This window comes from Macaca nemestrina, chromosome 5, assembly GCF_043159975.1.
Source record: "Macaca nemestrina isolate mMacNem1 chromosome 5, mMacNem.hap1, whole genome shotgun sequence".
NCBI lineage: Eukaryota > Metazoa > Chordata > Mammalia > Primates > Cercopithecidae > Macaca > Macaca nemestrina.
In genome coordinates this window covers 89268966-89292011 of record NC_092129.1, presented here as the reverse complement: position 1 = coordinate 89292011, position 23046 = coordinate 89268966, and the positions used below count along the sequence as shown (strand labels likewise).

Sequence of the window (23046 nt, the reverse complement as noted above, 5' to 3'; positions counted from 1 at the left end):
ATATTATGCCTGACATTAAGCATAATTGTATTTAAACCTATGACAACCCTGTGAAGTTGGTATTATTCCCATTTTACAGATAAAGGGCCTGAGGCTCAGAGAAGGTAAAAAATTAGCCAAAGTTCCAAGATAAATTGCCCACATGACCAGTAGGTTATAGAACTAGATGTATCTTCCTGCATAGTTCTGAACATTAAAAATAAAACCAAGTTTTTAAAAGGGAATTGTTTGAAATTCATAAGTAATACATGTTCATTGCAATGATCCAAAAAAATACTTATGTAAACAGGATAAAATTAAGTCTATTTTTTCCCTCTACAATCATACTCTATAATATAGCAATTATAGATGCATTTAATTGTATTGATATAAAATAATTACCAATATGGTGTCTCTTTATTGCACATACAAACGTGCAATAGTGTATATAGATATACACTATTTAAGGAATTGTGTTTTCCTCCCAACTCTACTAACCCTCTGATTGAGGATCCCTATTCTATGCCAGTGTTACCCTGATTACTTTTGAAAGACGCTAGAAATGTAGATTTTTAAAACTCCTTTGGCAGCCTATTTTATTTTTTTAACCTTTGTTCTTAGGAAGTTTTTCCTTTTCATTAACCCAGAATATCCTTCTGCAGTTTAAGCTATTTGAGTCCTGCTGTACATATGGGATTGATGGCAAGCAGGTGGTCAGCACATCAGGTGCAATTACAACTGGAAGATCTGAAAAAAGAACTTGGTTGGTGTGGGGAGTGTTAAAAACTTAGCCACCCATGTAATAAAAAGCAGACACTGAAAACAACTGAAATTTCTTTCAGGTTCTTTTCAAGAAGTTTAGAAGCAAATTCAACATTTTATAAACTAAAGGTTTTTATTTAACTGTGATCTATTTTTTAATTTTGGAATTTCAGGTAATCTTCTACAAATGCATAAACAAAATCTACTTAACTCTAAAGATAATTTCCTGTTAGCCTTTTTTATCTATAGCCACACTTGATTAAAAAAAAAAAAAACAACCGAAACTGGTGCTTCTCCTAATATATCAGTCCTTTAAACCAGGGAATACTTAAAAGAAACTTCACTACATTTTGTTGTTACCACAAAATATAAATTTTACTAAGAGCTTGCCATATGTCAGGTGCTCTTCACTTTGTATGTATACTTAATGGACCACAGTATAGTGTCAACATAACTTTTATATGTACTGGGAAACCAAAACATATGTATGACTCATTGTGTTATGATATTTGCTTTATTAAGGTGGTCTGGAACTAAACCCACTCTATCTCCAAAATATGCCTATATAAGTGAGATCATTCAATATTTGTCTCTCTGTGTCTAGTTTATTTCACTTAGCATAATGTCTTCCAGGTTCATCCATATCGTTGCAAATGGCAGGATTTTCTTCTTTTTTAAGGCTAAATAATGTTCGTGTGTATGTGTATATCTCATATTTTCTTTATCCATATATTCGTTGAGGGACATGAAGATTGTTTCCATATTGTAGCTATTGTAAATAATGCTGCAATAACCATGGGAGTGTGGCCATCACTTTGAGATACTAATTTCATTTTCTTTGCATACATACCCAGAAGTGAGATTGTTAGATCATAAGGTAGTTCTTTAAAAAAAATTTTTTAGTACCCTCTCTACTGTTTCCCATAATGGCTGTACCAATTTACATTCCAACCAATAATAACAAGGATTCCCTTTTCTCTACAACCTCACTAACAATTATCTTTTGTCTTTTTGGTAATAATTATTCTAACGGATGTGAAGAGACACCTCATTGTGGTTTTTACTTACTTTTCCCTGACGATCAGTGATATTGAGCATCTTTTTATATACCTGTTGCCCATTTGTATGCCTTCTTTGGAAAAATGTCTATTCAGGTCCTGTGACCATTTTAAAGTTCAGTTATTTATTTATTTATTTTGCTATTGAATTTTGTGAGTTCCTTAAATATTTTTGGATATTAACGCTTTATCAGATATATGGTTTGCAAATACTTTTCCCATTCTGTGGGTTGCCATTTTAATCTGTTGATTGTTTCCTTTGGTATGCATAAGTTTTTAGTTTGATGCAAGGCCACTTATTTTTGCTTTTGTTGCCAGTAGTTTGGTGTCATATCCAAAAAATTATTTGACCAATGTCAAGGAACTTTCCCCTACACTTTCTTCTTTATTGTTTTAAATCTTACATTTAAGTCATTAACACATTTAAGTTAATTTTTGCGTATGATATGAGATAAGGGTTCAATTCTATTCTTTGGCATGCAGATATCAAGTTTTTCTTGCACCATATATTGAAGAGCCTGTCCTTTCCCTATTGTGTGTTCTTGGCACCCTGTCAAAGATCAGTTTACCACAGATGCATGGATTTATTTCTGGGCTATTCTGTTAGTTGGTCTATATATCTGTTTTTATGACAGTACTATACTGTTTTGATTACTGTAGCTTTTTAATGTATTTTGAAATCAGGAAGTATGATGCCTGCAGTATGTTCTTCTTGTTTAAGATTTCTTTGGCTCTTTAGGGTCTTTTGTGGTTCCATTTGATTTTAGCATTTTTTTTTTCTATTTCTATAAAGAATGCCACTTGGATTTTGGTAGGGGTTGTGTTGAATGTATAGATCACTTTGAGTAGTATGAACATTTTAACACATTGTTTTTTAATCCGTGGACATGGATGTCTTTCCATTTTATCTGTGTCTTTGATTTCCTTCACCAGTATTTTATAACTTTCAGTTGACAAGTCTTTCACTTCTTTGATTAAATTTATGCCTAAGTATTTTCTTTGTTCTTTTAAATGGGATGGTTTTCTTAAATTTCTTTTTTATTACTTTTCTGTTTGTGTACAGAAATACCACTGATTTTTGAATGTTAATTTTGCACCAAAAAACTTTGTTAAACTCATTTCTTAGTTCTAACATTGTTTTTTGGTTGAATCTTCAGGGTTTCCTACATATATAATCATGTTATCTACAGAGATAATTTCACTTTTTTCTCTCCAGTTTGGATGCTTTTTATTTCTTTTTCTTGTTTAATTGCACTGGGTAGGACTTCCAGTACTAAGTTGAATGAAAGTGGTCTCTCATCTTCTCTTGCTATCTTCCTTTGTTATTTGATTATTTTTGTAGTATTTGTTTTGATTCTTTTCTATTTATCTTTTGTATATCTATTATAATTTTTTTTTCTGTGTGGTTACCTCAAGCCTGGCATAAAATGTCTTGTAGTTACAATGGTCTATTTTAAGTTGATAACTTAACTCAACTGCACACAAAAATTCTCCACTTTTACCACCTCCCCCAAACTTTATGTTTTTGTAGTCAGAGTTTACTTCTTTTTATATTGTGTATCCATCAACAAATTTTGGTCTTTTATCTTTTAAATGTTGGGATAAAAGTAACTTACACACCACCATTACAGTGTTACATTATTATGTATTTGTCCATATCTTTACTTTTGCCAGTGATATTTATGTTTTCTTATGCTTTCACATTACTGTTTAGCATGTTTTTGTTTCAATTTGAAGAACCCCCTTAGCCATTTCATGTAAAGTAGGTTTAGGAGTCACAAACTCTCTCAGTTTTTGTTTCCCTGGGAAAGATTTTCTGTTTCATTTATTTTTAAAGGATAGTTTTGCCAGATATTGTATTCTTGGCAGTTTTTTTCTTTCAGTATTCTGAATGTATCATCCCACTCTCTTCTGGCCTGCAATATTTCTACTAAAAAAATCCACTGATTGTCTCATGGAGATGGTTCCCTTATATGTGACAAGTCACTTTTCTTTTGCTTCTTTCAAAATTCTCTGTCTTTAACTTTTGAAAATTTAATTATAATGTATCCTGGTGCAGATCTCTTTGTATTCAACTTATTTAGGATTCTTTGGGGTTCATCAATCCAGATGTCCACTTCCTTCCCCTGATTTGAAATGTTTTTGGTAATTATTTGTTTTCAATAATCTTTCTTCTCCTTTCTATTTCTCTTCTTTTTATTAAGCTTTTATAATATAAATTGGTTTACTTGATACTGTTTCATAAAAGCCATAGGCTTTCTTTACTCCTTTTTACTCTTTTTTCTTTTTTGTCCTTTGACTGGATAATTTTAAATGACCAGTATTCAAGTTTACTAATTCTTTCCTCTGTTTGATCAAGTCTGGTATTGAAGCTCTCTGTTGCATTTTTTTGTTTCATTTATTGTGTTCTTCAGCTTCAGAATTTGCTTCATTTTTGTGGTTTGCATTTCTCTAATTTTCCCTTTCATTTGTGTATTACATAAAATTTACATTTCTCTAACTTTCCCTTTTGTTTATGTATTATTTCCCTGATATTATTGAGTTGTCTGTGTTCAATGATAATTTCTTAAAACAATAACTTTGTCAGGCAATTCATAGGTCTCCATTTCTTTGGTATCGTTACTGGAATTATCATTTCCTTTAGTGATGTTAGGTTTCCCTGACATTTCATGTTCCTTGTAGCCTTGCATTGGTGTCTGAACATTAGAAGGAGCAGTTACATCTTTCAGATATTACAGACTGGCTTTGGTGGGGAAGACTTTCACTTGAGGTGTGATGATACCTGAGGTGTGATGATGGGTGGGGTGTGTGGTGGTTCTTAAATAATCACCTGAGGTGTGAGGATGGGTGGGGTGTGTGGTGGTTGTGGGTCCAATGCAAGTTCTGAAGGGTATGCAGGGGCACTGGTTTTGGGGATTGTGTGACACTGTCATGGTGCGTGGGGTTGCCAGGTCCTGGTGCAGGTGCAAGACAAGTGACATCACAGCCAGGTGTAGGCTCATGTGAAGCCATACCAGGTGCAGGGTGCCAGAGTGACCCCCTTCAGCTCCAGGGTATGCAAAAGCATGGGCTCCAGGCATCTCTGTCAGCTGGGGTTTGTGTTGGTGAAGACTGGCGATCTTTAGCAGCAAAGACTGTAGGAGTCCTCCTGCTCTTTTCTCCTACAGGGGGATATAGTGGTCAAGGCAATTTCTCTTGGCACTAAGCTGTACTATGTGGAACATCCTAAGTTCTAAAAAATGTTCAATTTTTAAAATTTATGATAAATTTCTGAAAGTTAAATACATTATGAATGTTAGCTTTTTAATATATCAAATATAGTTGAATATATTATATGTTAAATACTCCCAATAGCTTTAAGATATTCTGAATGTTATTTTATTTTTTCAAATTGTATTTAAAATCTATTTTGGAAAATTTCTTAAATGGCAAGAGAGCAATAATTTAGTGTTTCTAACAGTAAAAAGTTTAACCATAAATTAAGCTCTCAAAAATAATCCTTTTCATTATGAAAACGTAAAACTCTCTAATGCAGTGAGATGGAAATGAAGATCTCTACAAGGAATAATGGGTCATCAGTTTATATTGTTCATCTTATACATATTAATTTAAAATGTATAGACTTGTGAGGATAAAAAAATACATTTGTTAAAATCCTATTAGTTCAATAGTACAAAGAATATAAAATACCTAGGAATCAATTTAACCAAAGAAGTAAAATATCTAAACAAGGAAAACTATAAAACACTGATGAAAGAAGATGATGCCAAAAAAAGGGAAAGATATTCCATGTTCATGGATAGGAATAATGAATACTGCTAAAATAACAATACTACCCAAAGTAGTTTACAGATTCAATGCAATCCATATCAAATTTCCAATGACGTTCTTCACAGAAATAGAAAAAATATCCTAAATATAAATGGAACCACAAAAATCCCAAATAGCCAAAGCCACCCTGAGCAAAAAGAACAAAGACGTTACACTATCAGATATCAAAATGTACTAAAAAGCTATAGTAACTAAACCAGCCTGGTACTGGCATAAAAACAGACACATAGATCAATGGAATAGAATAGGGAACCCAAATATAAGTCCACACATTTACAGACAACTTATCTTTGCAAAGGTGCCAACAACATACAATGAGGAAAAGACAGTCTTCTTAATACATGGTGCTGGGAAAATTGCATAACTATATGCAGAAGAATGTAACTACACCCTTATCTCTAACTATACACAAAAATCAAATCAAAATGTATTAAAGACTTAAATCTAAGGCCCCAACTATGAAATAACTAGAAGACAATATTGGGGAAATGCTACAGGACATTGGTCTAGGCAAAGGCTTTTTGGGATTAAGACCCCCAAAACACAGGCAGCCAAAGCAAAAATAGACAAATGGAATTTCATCAAGCTAAAAAGCTTCTACACAGCAAAGGAAACAATCAACAAAGTGAAGGGCAAACCCACAGAATGGGGACAAATATTTGTAAACTACCATCTGACAAGGGATTGATAACCAGAATATATAAGAAGCTCAAACAGTTCACTAGCCAAAAAAAAAAAAAAAAAATCCAATTTAAAAATGGGCAAAAATAGGTATTTCTTAAAAGAAGACATACAAATGTCCAACAGACATATGTAAAAAAATACTGAAGGTCACTGAGCATCAGAAGATGCAAATCAAAACTACGGTGAAATACCTCACCCCAGTTAAAATGGCTTTTATCAAAAAGAGAGGCAATAACAGATTCTGGCAATGATATGGAGAAAGGGGAACTCTACTACTCTGTTGATGGGAATAAATTAGTACAGCCACTATGGAGAACAGAATGGAGGTTCCTCAAGAAACTAAAAATGTAGCTTGCATATGACTCAGCAATTTTACCACAGGTATATATTCAAAAGTAAGGAAATCAGTATATTGTAAAATATATATTATATATCCAAAAGAAAGGAAATCAGTATATCTGCACTCCCATGTTTATTGTAGCACTATTCACAATAGTCAAAATTTGGAATTGGGCCGGGTGCAGTGGCTCATACCTGTAATCCCAGCACTCCAGCACTTAGGGAGGCTGAGGCAGGTGGATCAATTGAGGTCAGGAGTTCGAGACCAGCCTGGCCAACATGGTGAAACCCCGTCTCTACTAAAAATATATAAATTAGCCGGGTGTGGTGGCACGTGCCTGTTGCCCCAGCTACTCGGGGGGCTGAGGAAACAGAATTGCTTGAACCCAGGAGGCGGAGGTTGCGGTGAGCTGAGGTCATGCCACTGCACTCCAGCCTGGGTGGCAGAGCAAGACTCTGTCTCAAAAAAAAAAAAAAAAAGGAAAATGGAATTAACTAAGTGCTTATCAGTGAATGAATGGACAAAGAAAATGCAGTATATATACCCAAATAAATGTTATAAAAAAATGAAATCCTGTCATTTGCAGCAATGTGGATGGAACTGGAGGTCATTATGTTAAGTGAAATAAGCCAAGCACAAAAAGACAAATAATGTATGTCGTCACTCATATGTGAGAGCTTAAAAAAAAGTGAATCTCATGAAGACAGAGAGTAGACTGGTGGTTACCCGTTACCCTACCCAGGAGGCTGGGAAGGGTCGTTGGGAGGGGGAGGATGATGGGGATATTGAATAATGGGTGCAAATATACAGTTTAATAGAAGAAATAAGACCTAGTGTTAGATCAGTAGAGTGACTATAGTTTACAGTAATCTATTGTACACTTGAAAATAGCTAGAAAGGAGCTGGGCATGGTGGTTCACGCCTGTAATCCCAGCACTTTAGGAGGCTGAGGCAGGCGAATCACAAGGTCAGGAGTTCAAGACCAGCCTGGCCAATATGGCGAAACCTTGTCTCTACTAAAAATACAAAAATTAGCCAGGAGTGGTGGCAGGCACCTATAATCCCAGCTACTCGGGAGGCTGAGGCAGGAGAATCTCATGAGCCTGGGAGGTAGAGGTTGCAGTCAGGCAAGATTGAGCGACTATACTCCAGTCTGGGTGATAGAGCAAGACTCCATCTCAAAAAAAAAAAAAAGAAAGAAAAGAAAATCACTATAAGAGAATAATTTGAATGTTTCAAGCATAAAGAAAAGACATTTTTAAGGTGATAGATATCTCAAATACACTGATTTGGTCATTAAAAAGTATGACTATATTAAATTATCATATGTACCCCCGAAATATGTACATTCCTTAGGCATTGATAAAATTTAAATAAACAAAATTTCTAAAAGATGAATATTGATACATTGGCAAAAGTAAAAAAAAAATCACATTTTTTAAATTAAAAAAGTTCAGCATGGACTAAATACCACATAGTATAGTGAGGTGTTTTTGTTTTTGTTTTTTTTGCTACTATAAAGTTAGCTAAACTGCAGAATCTCAGGGAACAGTTCCCACAAGACTTCTCTCATTATCAGTAAACAAAACTGAATTCTCTTTATATTTCTTCAGTCAAAGATTAACGGTGCACAAATTAGTGTCGGGTTGTATTTTTTTTTTTGCCTTTTTAGATTTTTTTTTTTTTTTTTTTGAGACGGAGTCTTGCTCTGTCTCCCAGGCTGGAGTGCAGTGGCCAGATCTCGGCTCACTGCAAGCTCCGCCTCCTGGGTTCATGCCATTCTCCTGCCTCAGCCTCCCGAGTAGCTGGGACTACAGGCACCCGCCACCTCGCCCGGCTAGTTTTTGGTATTTTTTAGTAGAGATGGGGTTTCACCGGGTTAGCCAGAATGGTCTCGATCTCCTGACCTTGTGATCCACCCATCTCGGCCTCCCAAAGTGCTGGGATTACAGGCTTGAGCCACCGCGCCCAGCCGCCTTTTTAAATTTTTTTATGGAAACTCATACATTTGTTTAATTTGGCAAGTTTTTTTTTTTTTTAATTTCAAATTTTCATTTGACATATTGATTTGCAATAAATTGGCCATTTGGAGAATTGGTTGGGGGCAAATTCACTTGCACTGAATAGCTTAGTGGTTCTTAAATTCAAGTGGGCATAAGAATCACCTGGAGGTCCTATTACAATACAGATTGCTGGGCCCCACTTGGAGTATCAGTTTCAATAAGTCTGCAGTGGAGCCCTGAGAGTCTGTACTCAAACATGTTCCCAGGTGATGCTGATGTCTCTGGTCCAAGGGCTACACTTTGAGAACCACTAAAATGGAGTGTGTGACACATGGCTTTGTATTCCCACCCAAATCTCATCTTGAATTGTAGTCCCCATAGACCCTATAATCCCTGCATGTCAAAGGAGAGACCAGGTGGAGGGTAATTGAATCATGGGGGTGATTTCCCCCATGCTGTTCTCGTGATAGTGAGTGAGTTCTCACAAGATCTGATGGTTTTATAAAGGGCTCTTCCCCTTCACTTCAAACTTCTTCTTTCTGCTGCCTTGTGAAAAACAATCCTTGCTTCCCCTTCACCTTACACCATTATTGTAAGTTTCCTGAGGCCTCCCCAGCCATTCTGAACTGTGAGTCAATGAAACCTCTTTCCTTTATAAGTCCCTAGTCTCAGGCAGTTCTTTATAGCAGTATGAAAATGAACTAATACAATGGCAGATGAGAGGAACTAGCTGTTTCATTGGACTGAGGCAGAAAAAAGCAGAGAAGTCAGGAGATGAAGGCTTTTCGTGTCCTATTGGGCAGGATATTTGGGACTGCTGCATATAACTTGGTAGCTATGAGAATCCAGGACCAAGAGAAAGAGAGTTCGGTGAGCCTAAATACCATCACCTCAAAATGAGACTGTGTATTACATATGGAAGTACTGTATATAGTGAGGAGTGCCATCCTGTGTGTGCTGTTATTGTAACTGTTCAGACATCAAGATGATTTACAGTGGTTTGTGTCAATGACACTTTGTAGAAGCATTTCAAAAATCAAAATCAATTATTAATTTGTAAAACTTTGTTTTCCCTAGTCTCTGTAGAATTTTGTCTTGCTCCCTTGCTTTCAAAGTCTCAAAACTGTCTTTCTTTCTTTCCTCACCTCAGGCAATGTTCAGTCTTTGTATGGTGGAAAGTGGAGCTGATGAAGTTAATTTGCATGGTGTGACCAGCCTTGGCTTAAAACAGGCTCTGGAATTTGCATACACAGGACAGGTATGGTATTAAATGTGATCTGAAAGGTTTAATATTTTAACTACACCTAACCAAAGGAGATTATCCTTGAGGTATGAGATTTAGTTATTGTTCTTGTTACTCATTTTGATGTTAAAAATAAGATTCATATCCACTTAATTTTATGACTAAAGTTATTGAAAGGTAAGTAAAGCAATTTGATTTTTAAATATGATACAGTGAACATAGTATTATAAATTGAACTTAGTGCTTGCTGGTGTAATTTTTTGAATGTCTTAAAGAACTATCATAAGGGAAAGAGTTTGCAAGATAATGGATTCTCATTGTTATCACTGAAGCTCAGTGACTCAATCATGGCTTTATTGTCTTAAAAACAAAACAAAAAATTTAGAGCCCCCAAAATTTATGTCCAGCATCTTGGTACCGTGTCTTCCACATATCTCAGAGTCATAATTGAAGGCATTTAGATTAGTAGATTTTGATGGTTTGAAATCCTAATACATTCATGACTAAAATTGTTATAGGATTTATAGGACATCAGAGGATATCCATTTACATTTGAGAACTACTCAAATAAATCAATTCAAATACAGACTAGATGTTTAGCTCCCCTTTTATAAATTTTTGTTCTTTAGCACCATTTCATCCAACTTGGATTCATTATCTTCTATGCTAAAATGAAAGCGTCTTCTCTTGAGAGGCTCGCATCCTAATGAGAGAAAGAGAGGCATACATGATTAAATATATAATTAAAATCCTCACTGGTGTTAGAGTTATAACAGAAGCAGAATACAAAACAGAGTAGGAAAAGGATGCATGTGGTCAAGTGTGGCTACCAGTACAAAATTTTAAAGAAAGGGTGGTATTTGGGTCTTGAAGAATATGTGGGAGCTCATTTATCTACTGAATTTTATTTTTGTTTAATTTTATTCTTAATTAGCAAATAATTCTGTATACTTATGTGATGTAAATGTGATGTTCTGATATATGTTTACAATGTGGAATGATTAAATCAGACTAATTAACAAATCTTTCACCTCACCTACCTATTTTTTTGTGGTGAAAACATTTTAAATGTACTCTTCTAGCAATGTTGAACTATATAATGCATTATTATTTATTATAGTTACCATTCTGTGAAGTAGATCACTACAGCTTATTCCTGCTGTCTAACTGAAACTATATACCCTTTTGATCCACATCTCCCCTCAGCCCATCCACCCCTGCTACAGTTTGGATGTTTGTCCTCTCCAAATCTCATGTGGAAATTTGATCCCCAGTGTTGGAGGTGGGGTCTGTAGGTGGATGTTTGGGTCATGTTGTTTGATTCTTCATGAATAGACTGATGCTGTCCCTCAGGGTGTGAGTGAGTTCTCACTGTTAATTCCTGAGAGAGCTGTTTATTAAAAAGAGCCTGGCACCTCCTTCCCACTCTCTTGCCTCCTCTCTCACTATGTGATCTCTGCACATGCCAGCTCTGCTTCCCCTCTGCCATGAGTGGAAACAGCCTGAAACCCTCACCAGAAGCAGATGCTGGAGCCATGTTTCTTGTTTAGCCTGCAGAACCATGAGCCAAATAAACCTTTTTCTTATATAAATTACCCAATCTCAGGTATTCCTTTGTAACAACACTAAATGGACAAGAAAACACCCTCCCCTAGTCTTTGGTAACCATCATTCTACTTGCTACTTCTATGAGTTCAACTTTTTTTAGATTCAGCATGTAAGTGAGATCATGAAGTATTTGTCTTTCTGGACCTGGCTTATTTCACTTAACATAGTGTCCTCAAGGTTCATCCATGTCATTGCAAATGACAGGATTTCTCTACTCCTTAAAGCTAAATAGCGGTATGTTGTGTGTACATACCATCTTTTCTTTATTTATTCACCTGATGACAGACAACTAGGTTGCATTCATATCTTAGTTACTGCAAATAATGCTGCTGCAGTGAACATGGGTATATAGATATCTCTATAGCATAATAATTTCAATTCCTTTGGCTGTTACCCAGAAATAGGATTGATGGTTCATATGATAATTTTATTTTTGCTTTTTTGAAGAACCTCCATACTGTTTAACATAATGGCAGTATTAATTTACATTCCCACTAACAGTGCACAAGGGTTTAATTTTCTCCACACCCTCACCAATACTTGTTATCTATTGTCTTTTTATATAGTAGGGGTGAGGTGATATCTCACCATGGTTTACATTTGCATTTCCCTGATGACTAATGATGATGAATTTTTTTCACATACCTGTTGGCCATTTGTATGTCTTCTTTTGAGAAGGGTCTATTAGGTCATTTGCCAATTTTTTGATTGGGTTATTTATTTTCTCATCTTCTTGTGATGGCTCTAGCTTTGTTCTTTTTGCACAAGATTGCCAACTATTCAAGTTCTCAGTTGTGTTTTTTTTTTTCTTGTCTAATTTCTCTGGCTAGAACTTCCAGTACTATGTTGAGTAGAAGTGGTCAAAATGGGCATAATTGTCTTGTTTCTGATCTTAAAGGAAGAGCTTTCAACTTTTCACCATTGAGTATGATGTTAACTCTGGGCTTTTCATGTATGGCCTTTATTGTATTGAGACACATTCTCTCTATGCCTAACTTTTTCAAAGTTTTTATCATGATAGGATGCTGAATTTTGTCAAATGCTTTTGCTGAATCTAGTCAGATGATCATATGGTTGTTGTCTGTCATTCTGTTAATATGGTATATTACATTTATTTATTAATATTTGCATATGTTGAATCATCATTGCATCCCAGGGATAAATCTCCCTTGATCATAGTGAATGATTCTTTTAATCATTCACTGTGCTGTTGAATGTGGTTTGCTAGTATTTTCTTGAGGAGTTTTGCATCCATGTTCATCATGGATATTGGCCTGAAGTTTTCTCTTTTTTTTTTTTTTTTTTTTTTGAGACGGAGTCTGGCTCTGTCACCCAGACTGGAGTGCAGTGGCCAGATCTCAGCTCATTGAAAGCTCTGCCTCCCGGGTTTACGCCATTCTTCTGCCTCAGCCTCCCGAGTAGCTGGGACTACAGGTGCCCGCCACGTCGCCCGGCTAGTTTTTTGTATTTTTTTTAGTAGAGACGGGGTTTCAACGTGTTAGCCAGGATGGTCTCGATCTCCTGACCTCGTGATCCGCCCGTCTCGGCCTCCCAAAGTGCTGGGATTACAGGCTTGAGCCACTGCGCCCGGCCTGGCCTGAAGTTTTCTTTTCTTGCAGTGTCTTTGTCTGGCTTTGGTATCATAATAATGCTAGTTTCATAAAATGAATTTGAAAGTGTTCCTTCTTCAATTTTTTGAAAGAGTTTTAAGAAAGATTGATATTTGTTCTTCTTTAAATGTGTGGTAGAATTCTGTGATGCTATAAGGTGCTAGATTTTTCTTTATTGGGAAATATTTTTTATTAATAGTATTGATATAATCTCCTTACTTGCTATTGGTCTGTTCAGATTTTTTATTACTTTTTTATTCAGTCTTGCTAGGTTGTATGTTTCTAGGACTTTATCCATTTCTTCTAGATTGTCCAATTTTTTGGTGTGTAATTATTCATAATAGTCTCTTGTCTTTTGTATGTCTGTGGTATCTGTTGTAATATCTTCTCTTTAATTTCTGATTTTAGTTATTTCAATCTTCTCTCTTTTTTCTTAGTCTGGCTAAAGTTTTGTTGACTTTACATTTTCAAAGAATGAAGTCTCACTGTCATTAATCTTTTCTGTTGTCTTTGTAGTCTCTGTTTTTCACTAAATTTTCTTTAGAGGCTTATTAAAATGTATGATATCATTTATTCTCTTTTCCAGAGTCAGTAGAGTTGAAGATATGTGTCTTAGAATAATTGAGGCAACTCTAGCAGCTGGAAGAAACTACTAAGTATAAAGGAAATAAGCCATCAATCAAGTAGAAAGTATAACAGGAGAAAGAAAAGTCGTAGATCACAAATTCAGGATTAGCCCCGCCAAATTTCCAGCCTTAGGAAATTAAGGCAGGCCATTATCATTCACAGAGTTGCCAAAATATATTCCTAGTGAGGTGAATAAATCATGTATTTTGTGTTTTTTGGTTTACAGGTATGAAGAACGATACCATCTCTAAATTGTGTCTTATTATTTCTATTTTTATACCTGAATTACATGTGGTCACACCTGTATTTGCCCATCTCTAGAGTGAGATTGAAAACCCATAGCTCTTCATAGGTGTTGCCATGGAGATGAAACAGTAATTTTTTTTTTGTAAAACTACCCGAGTAAATAGTGTCTGCACTCAGCTTTATTAGCAACTGAACGGTTTAAGCCTAGAGGCAATGGTCTGTAAAGCATGTTTGAAGTATTGGGAAACTCAAGAGTACAAATTCCTGGGAAGGCTGAGTTAAAATACACGTGCAGATATATGTGGCTGCCTTATTGCTTGCTTGATTGCTTTGTGATTTCCTTCAGAATATCTAAGTTGATGCCTGTGTGTGTGTACATGCGTGTGTGCATGTAATTCCTATCACACAAAGGATCTATGAAATGTGAACTGAAGTGAAGATAGCAGAAAGGGAGCTGACTTTTTGAAGACAAAGAAACCTACTTAGAAAGCAGGAAGGTATTTGCAGAAGGGCAGCCATATCCCATTGCCCAGGAGTCATATGCCTCAGGTGCTTAAATTCTACTTTTCTGAGAAAAAAAAAGCCACATGAGATGAAAATATATCTGGTGTAAGTGCCTTTAAAAAGGAAGAAAGAAAAGCAAGTCCTAGGGCCAGACCTGGGGCTGCAATTATTCTGTCCAAACACCAGAGACTTATTCTGACTGTGCATCCACAGAGGCATATGACAGCCTGTGGCATACAGCAGTAATTCATCTGTTCAAATTGTGTGCTGAGGGGACAGGAAGGGGGCTGACATTTCCTGGTGCACCCTCTGAAAAAGCCAGGGGACAGCACTAGGCACTTTATGCGTGCTGTTTAAACCAATCTTTAAAACAGCTCTAAGGAATGCTGTGACCCCACTTGAAAGATGACAAGCCCAGGGAGATGCAGTGAATTGACTCAGATCATTCGCTCAGATATTTTGGCCCAATTAGGCAAACCCAGTACTACTAATTTCAAGTCTGTTGTTCGTTTTCAATTATACTCTGTCATTAAGAAAAGATTAAGTTATATTTGTTAGACTTTGTTGAAGGAGGCAGAAAAGTGTTTGGGCATTTACAGAGTACACTATCTTGGTGGTTTTCTCAACTTGAAAACTGTGCCTTTTCAAGTCAGTCCATGAGGGCTTGGACTTGTTCTCTCTGTGTGATCACTCTTTGCCACAGAGTAGAAGCTGATACCTCTACAGCCTTTCTTGAACGACATCCGAGAAATTTTGGTTCTTAAACATCTTTAATTTGTAATAAATCTATTTTCCCTTTGAGACATCGACACAGCTGATGGCAAAAATAATGAATTGTAGTTTCTTGGGATAGGTGAACAGCTGCTTTCTCTTACTATGGAACAGACATTAACATTAAGCAAAAAGGTTGGAGCATTGGAATGTGAGTGAAAGCATAATTCTTCAGTTTCTTAACTGTTATTTACTATTAGGGACATTCAATGACATGAGTCTTTAGCCTTGATATGTATATAGATTTGTAAAAACTCAGGGTTAACATCGAGTGTATCTGCCTATAGCTATTTCTAACAGTTGATTATATGTTTAGTCAGTTGTAATATGCATAGTATGAAATGTACGTATTTTAAGTGTCTGGAAATTGTTGCTGTCTTGGAGAGAAATTGGAAGTATAGAGTGGGAGTGATGAATGAATGCCTCTAAGTGTAGCAAGATGTGTGTGTGTTCCTCCTACACATTGCTCTAAAGTGTAGCCTTCTTAAAATTGGCCTACAGATTTCATCCAGGAAATTTTAAAGAAAAAGCAAATTTTCCTCTTAATGCTAATACATATTCTGAAAATGCATGCATTTCCTATTGAGTAGCAAACAGGTCTGCATAAGCATTCACTCTGCCTTTGCACTCATGAGAAATGTGCCCTTCATCTGGGCACACCCTGCTTGGGACACTGTTTGAATAGAGCTTGTGATGCAATGCAGCCGTCGTGGGTGTCCTTGCACAGCCATGCCTGGAGGCCATTATTACAGCAGAACCAGTGGTGGAGGGCATAGAGGCCAGGCTGCTGTTGCTCTGCAGGGCTTGTTTTGGGAGCAAGGTTGGAAGCAAATGGTGACATAAACTGACTCTGGGCAGATCTACCTTAGAGAGAAAAGTATAAAGTGAATCTAAGAAAATACAAACTCCATTTACTCTGGTGGGCAAGAGGGCCCATCCTGTTACCCTGGCCTCCCTTACTCTCCTCACTTTGAAACACTGGCCAAGTTTATTAATGTTTGAGACCAGTCCTGAGTAGAAAAGGCATGAGGAAGAAGGAGGAAAAATACTCTGATGGAAATGTTGCCTGGGAGATGGATCCCAGTCCAAACTAGACAAGAGGTCAGCCACCCAGGAGCAGGCAGGTGTTTTTAGAAAATCAAAAAGCAAAAATGAAAAAACCCAGAAAACATCAAGATCCTTTTTATAAAAAGAAGAGCCCTTGCTTGGAAAGTAGAACTTCCAGCACCAAAGGCCTTGGGATAAGCCTCTAGAAATTTGAGTACCTTAGGACCCAAAGGGAAGCAAATAGGACTGAAAACCACAATGAAGTTTATTGTTTGACACTCTGGCTATGATGACGTCAAGGAATATAGACTATATGCCAAGCACTGTGATAAATACCTGACATGTAGTGGAGCAAGGGTTGAAACCTAGTGAGCTTCCTCTTAATTTCCAGAGAGCTATCCTCCTGTTCTGTCCCTTGGAGACTGATAAAGAGATTCCAGAAACGCAGTGGAGAGAGAAACTCTGCATCAAATGATAGTGACATTTATAGTCCCCTTTACAATTCTCTACTTCCAGGCACTGCTAACTCTGTCAGCTGTGAACCAATTATGTCATATCTAGGCTTCTGAAGAAGGATGCCTTAGGATATGTGTTCTTTGCATTTCTCTTTATTATTCAATAACTCCAGCCCTTGGCTTCTCAAAATCATAGAAGAACCCATCACTTGGGGGGTATTCACCCTAACTACACTTCTCTGACCCAGAGAATGCTTCAGTACAATCTTTACAAGGAAATATTGTATAACTATTAGTATTCATATTTGAAAGCCTTTGGAAATCAAGAAAACTATGATACTCTGTTAAAAGGGAAAATTATCTTAAAAATATTCATTCAGTCAGAGGTCTCACATAGTAACTTTTTCTTACTGATTGTCATTTGGTTCCCTAGTAATTTCACATGACTTTTTGATATAGAGCCCCGATGCTGCAAACACTGTGCATTACATTTCGATGATCGTTGAAACTGTATTCCCCACAGCAGAATACTTTTCTTGGGAGACCTGAGCATCAGGCCAGGCAGCAGAGTGACAGGAATCTTAATTGGATCTGCTTTCTCATGGACCATCCCTTCAGGGGCAGAAGTGTCCATTTATATGGAGAAAGTCCCTGTCAGATTTACTCATAAACATAACCCAGTTGAGCTAAAGTAGCACATGGAACAAATACGGAAGAAAAATTTTTAAATGTTTCTCTTGGGAGTAGTGTTAAGACTATTCGGTGGTTTAAATATTTTAGCCTCACAATCCTTTCTTTAGCTGGCAGTACCTACCTGGCAAGTAAAAGGCCGCCGAGGCACCTCCACTGTGCCCTGGGCTTTGGGGGGTACAGAGAGAAATCCACATTCTAAGGAATATAGCAGCCCCTCCTTACCTGCAGGGGCTATATTCCAAGACCCCAATGGATGCCTGAAACCTCAGATAAGTACCAAACCCTATATATACTATGTTTTTTCTATACATACACATAGTATGTATACTATATATACTATGTTTTTATATATACTATATATATTATGTTTTTTTCCTATACATACACACCTGTCATAAAATTTAGTTTATAAATTAGGCACAATAAGAGATTAACAACAATCACTAATAATAAAGTAGAGCAATTATAGCAATACACCACTTCTCTTGCACCTTGGGGCCATTATTAAGTAAAGTAAACACAAGCACTGAGATACTGCCACAGTGATCTGATCACCCAGAGGGCTACTAGGTTACTAACAGGCAGAGAGCATCTACAGTGAGGATATGCTGAACAAAGGAATGATTCATGTCTTGGTGGGACAGAGTGGGATGATTGAAGATTGCACCATGCCACTCAGAATGGTGCATAATTTAAAACTTATGAATTGTTTATTTCTAGAATTTTCTGTTTAATATTTTTGGACTGCAGTTTACCATGGGTAACTGAAACCGTAGAAAATGAAACTGTCGATGACAGGGGGGACTACTTGATTTTGAATTTTGCAGAAAGTGACATTTCTCCTCACCTTCTTGTCAGAGCTGTGCCTGAGTCCATAACTGGAGTGTTGACATGAAAAGTTTGAGAAGGGTGAAACAAAAGAGGAAGTTTGAATTTCATCAGGGACTTTTTTGCTTTTTTAGATCTTTTGAAACTAGTTATTTGCCTTGGGGGAGATTTTCTCTTTTATCAGTGTATTATTGAAACAAACAAGTAGATTAGTCTGCTTCCTGTTTGGGGGTGAAGTCATAAAATATGAACAGCTTTGTTGGTCCCAAGACCTGTCTCTTTCTCACAGAGAACAGCTGTAGTCATGTAGGAGGGCCTCCCACCTGTAGGGCAGGGCCAATTCTAAGTGACAGTCTCTGCTTCACGCCAGTCTGTTCTCCTTTATTAAATGTCTCTGTGCTGTCCAGTCAGAATGTGCTCAGAGTGTAGTTTGTGCTGCAAAAATGTATAAAGCCATTCGTTCAGCAGATTCATGTCTAAAATGTCTCTGTGCAAAGAAGTTTGACTGTGGCCACCCTTCTAAGATTAGCTTTCCAATTCAGTATGTTTTGATTTTTGAAAAGTGTATTCTTGTTTTTCCCAAATAATTTACAAATTTATGTCTTCATTGTCTTGCAGTCACTTGGCAGAAATAGAATGCCCACCCCCCAACCCAAAATCTGATTTGGATGTTGAGATTGATAATGCAACATACCCCAACAGAATGTGAAAAAGTTTATTCCTCACATATGAGGCTTTCTGGAGAGAGCAGGGTGACTCCTAAGCAGGTGCAAAAATGGCTTGAGAGAGCGTGGAGGTATAGCTGGCTTTGGCTTTTACTGTGGGGCAGGAGCAAGGGCTACCTTTAGGCAGGCCTTGTGTATTTTGGAGAGAGTTTTCAGGCTTTTTTAAACCTTTGCTCAGATGTAGGGCAAGCAGGGAAATAGGGAAGGGTGGGGCTTGAAAGCCATCAGGAGTGAAATAACAAAAATAGGGGCAGACTCTATTACATTAGTCTAGCCTTCTACTTGAGTAATAGTCACATTTCAGGCACAGACATTTTCCTTTGGGATATTATTAAACTCAGTCACCTAATGAAAACGCAATGTGGGCTTGGATGTGGTGGCTCACGCCTGTAATCCCAGCACCTTGGGAGGGCAAGGTGGGCAGATCACCTGAGGTCAGGAGTTTGAGACCAGCCTGGCCAATGTGGCAAAACCCCATCTCTACTAAAAATAAAAAAATTATCCAGGTGTGGTGGTGGGCACCTGTAATCCCAGCTACTCAGTGGACTGAGGCAGCAGAACTGCTTGAACTCAGCAGGTGGAGGCTGAGATCACGCCACTACACTCCAGCCTGGGCAACAAGAGCGAAACTCCATCTCAAACAAACAAAAAAACACATGTGTTTGAACAATATTCTTGCAGCATTATAATCTTCTCTGGCACCAATTTTGTGCTGAGGAACCCACTGTGGGCTAAGGTGCCTGAGGTCACATGTACAGATCATGCACACTGATAACACTGTGAGGGTCTCCAGATGTCTTAGATAATATTAGATGACAAGGATGAGTGTGGCCCCTTCTGTGTTTTAACCATATCTCCCTTATGTAAAAATCCATTCAAATGAGCTGAATTTCTTGTTCTTTCCTCCAACTCTCCTTCCAACTCTCAGCACCTCCCACCCTACCCCATTGCCAGTATTGGGAATAGAAAAAGAAATATTTCCTTTTTGCTTTTGATAATGGTTTTATTGTCATAGGTGGGGCAATAAACAGTCTTTCTCTGACATTCTCCAAAGTAGAAATGGCGAGTATCCAGTAACTCCAAACAGTAGATCAACCCTCCTAGTTAACTCAGTGGGTTTTGCACTTCTGTGCACTTGTTTCTTTTGAATGTTTCGACAGAAAGTTCCATTGCTACACATTTCATAATTCATGGTGTGCATCTGAGATTTTTTCTTTGCCATGGTGGGTAAACAGCACAGAAATCATTACAACTTTGTTCCTCCTTGATCATGGGAATTTCTGAGTGTTGGCTGCACTCAGAATCATTTCCTAAAAAAATTTCGATCCTTCCTTTAGGTGCTCCCTCAAATCATCTTAGTGAAGCGAGGTTAATCATTTATGTAGTGGGGAGTCTCAGTTAGTTCCTTAAATTTCATAAGAAGATATCAGCCTATTGATGGATTTTTAAAGTACGTGAACTTTTTGTCTTATTCAGAAAAAAAGAACAATTGTACTCCAGCCTTATCCTGTTTTCTGGACAACTCTTACTAAAAGTTCATTTAGGAGAAATTTTACACATAAAGGATGCCCAAAAGATATGCAGTCTATTCATCTGGCTTGGTGGTTCTCAACCTCAACTGTCAGTCCTTAATATAAAAAGACCACCTTACTATCCTAAAGTGGAATTCCTAGACAATATAACATACTTACACAAATTACTCTAAGCACCGATAGAATTTCCTAACCATATGTAAAAGAACAAACAAAAGAAAAGAAGTTTGTGTTTAAAATCCTTTACATTTCAGTGTGTACATGCTGGGGCACAACCCTTCCAAAAGACATGATTAAATAGTCACCTGTCTGCACCTATAGGGAGAATCGCCGTGATTGGGACAGCAGATGCAGATACAGATGCAGATGCAGATTGAGACCAGTCTGGCCAACGTGGTAAAACCCCATCTCTACTAAAAAATAAAAAAATTAGCCAGGTGTAGTGGTGGGCACCTGTAATCCCAGCTACTCAGTAGGCTGAGGCAGCAGAACTGCTTGAACTCAGCAGGTGGAGGCTGCAGTGAGCCGAGATCACGCTCACTGAATGAATGTTGTACTGGCAACTCAGATACCACAAGGACAGATCCCAGGTGGCATGTGACATGATTTTCCAAAATAATGAACAAACCTTGGTATTGTAAAATTCTAAACAAAACAAAGTAACAGTCTTCTCTTTGTTTTTATGGTGGCAGCATTCCTGGAAAAGCCAGTGTGTTTTGACACAGAACAGCAAAGAATGTGTTAATATGTAAAACAGAGTTACGTCCGGGGCTTCAGTCTGTATAAACAAATGTTTCACTTCTGTGCACACCCAGCAGGGCATTCCAGCATGCAGGCCGTAGGTCAGTCCTTGTGGTTGGTGACCGCCCTGTGTGCTGCCTGCCATCTAACCTCCCAACCACTGCCCAATAAAGGCCAATATTGCCCACCCTTGTGGGAGGACCAGAAATATCCAAGCAAATTTCCAAATTTCCCTGAGAAGGTAGTATTGACTCCATTGAGAAGGACTTCTTAAATATTTTAAATTTGATACCTAGATCAAGCCAGAAAACCAGAAAACTGGATGTTTGGGTCTTAAATAATCTTGTTATTAACCTTCACTTTGTATGCAATGTTCTATAAAATATACTTCTGATAGTATTATTAGAAGTATTATCAAGCAAATCATTCAATAACCCTCTTAATGTCTGCTGGGAAATTTCCATTACATCTTGGGGTCTGGAGAAGCTAGAATTCTCCCTAGTATTTTCACCTTTTAATCTTGCATTAGGTTATATATTTTTTTCGGTTTTGATGCTAGGAAGCATAGAGCCACATTTGTGACCCACTTATAATAGTTATGAGGATGGATAAACACACACACATACACACACACACACTCCTGACCTCATATTGTTTCCTCTTTTCTCTTGCTTTGAGTTATTTTTATTCTTAATATTTAAATGCTTGTATTGACGCCTCAGATCCTTTTTGAAATGAGGCAGAGAAGATAATAAGTAAATAGACAGAATAAAAAGATTTGAGACCTCCTTCTGAACGGTTTTGAAATCCCAGAGGGATCTTAATGTTAGTTGTAGGCATGAATAAAGTGGTGCTACAGCCCATTAGTTCTGCCTATGAAAATGAAGTGCCTCCAAATTCCCAGCTTGCTCCATAAATAAATCATTCCACACACTTCCCAAATTGTTTTCGTCCTTGTTTCCGCACTAAAAATAAGGATACTGCAAATTCTATAAAAATAACTTTTTAATCTTTGAAAATGAAAAAACATGACCCAAATTTTTACAAAATTATTAATAAGAATAAAGGTAAAAAAATATTTTCACTCCAAATTCTCACTTACTTACATGTTATATGTTATCTTTCTGCTTTTTTTTGGATGCCCATTTTCTTCAGATGCCCATATGTCTATGTGATTTCACAAAGATTTTGTGATTATAATTTACTTTAACTTCTTTTCTGGAATTAGATAAGATGTAAGTACATTTTTTATTTATATTCTATGCATTTATATGTTATTATGTTATATTAATATGCATATTATATTATATTCATAGTATATAATAAATGTATTAAATAAATTTATTGTATACTATGCCTTTTATTTATATACTATGCATTTTTATTTATATACTACGCATTCATACATAGACATTTTGCGGTCTGTGTATATACTACACATAGACTACAGAATACATAGACTACACGTAGTATATGCATAGACTACAAAACACCTTATTTTCTTTCTTTTCTTTCACTTTTCCTTAAATATTCATAATAAGGAATTCTTTTTTCCTTAAAATAGAATTCTTGAGCCCTCTGGTGGAAGCATTCAGTATTTGTATGAAGCAGCAGTGTATGGGAGTTTTACAATTCTAATTTAAGTTTCTTAAAAAGAAAGCAACTTGATAGCAAAAATATATGGTCATTGTAATTAATATCAGGATAAATAATTTGCTAAACAATACTTTTAAGAAGATTTATATTGGAAGTATATATT

The 23046-nt window shown here is 36.8% G+C and overlaps 1 protein-coding gene across 14 annotated transcripts in view; it reads left to right on the top strand.

Annotated features, from left to right (window-relative positions):
- The window catches only part of LOC105498579 (kelch like family member 32), a 209120-nt gene that overhangs the window by 97101 nt on the left and 88973 nt on the right, over nt 1-23046 (top strand). For all 14 annotated transcript variants that reach the window (XR_011623526.1, XR_003021909.2, XR_003021908.2 and 11 more), the window contains one exon: nt 9808-9915. Coding sequence is in view for 9 of the 14 variants with exons in the window: in XM_011770719.3 (XP_011769021.1) it covers nt 9808-9915 (108 nt within the window). In the remaining 5 variants the exon portion in view is untranslated. The remainder of the gene's footprint in view (nt 1-9807; nt 9916-23046) is intronic.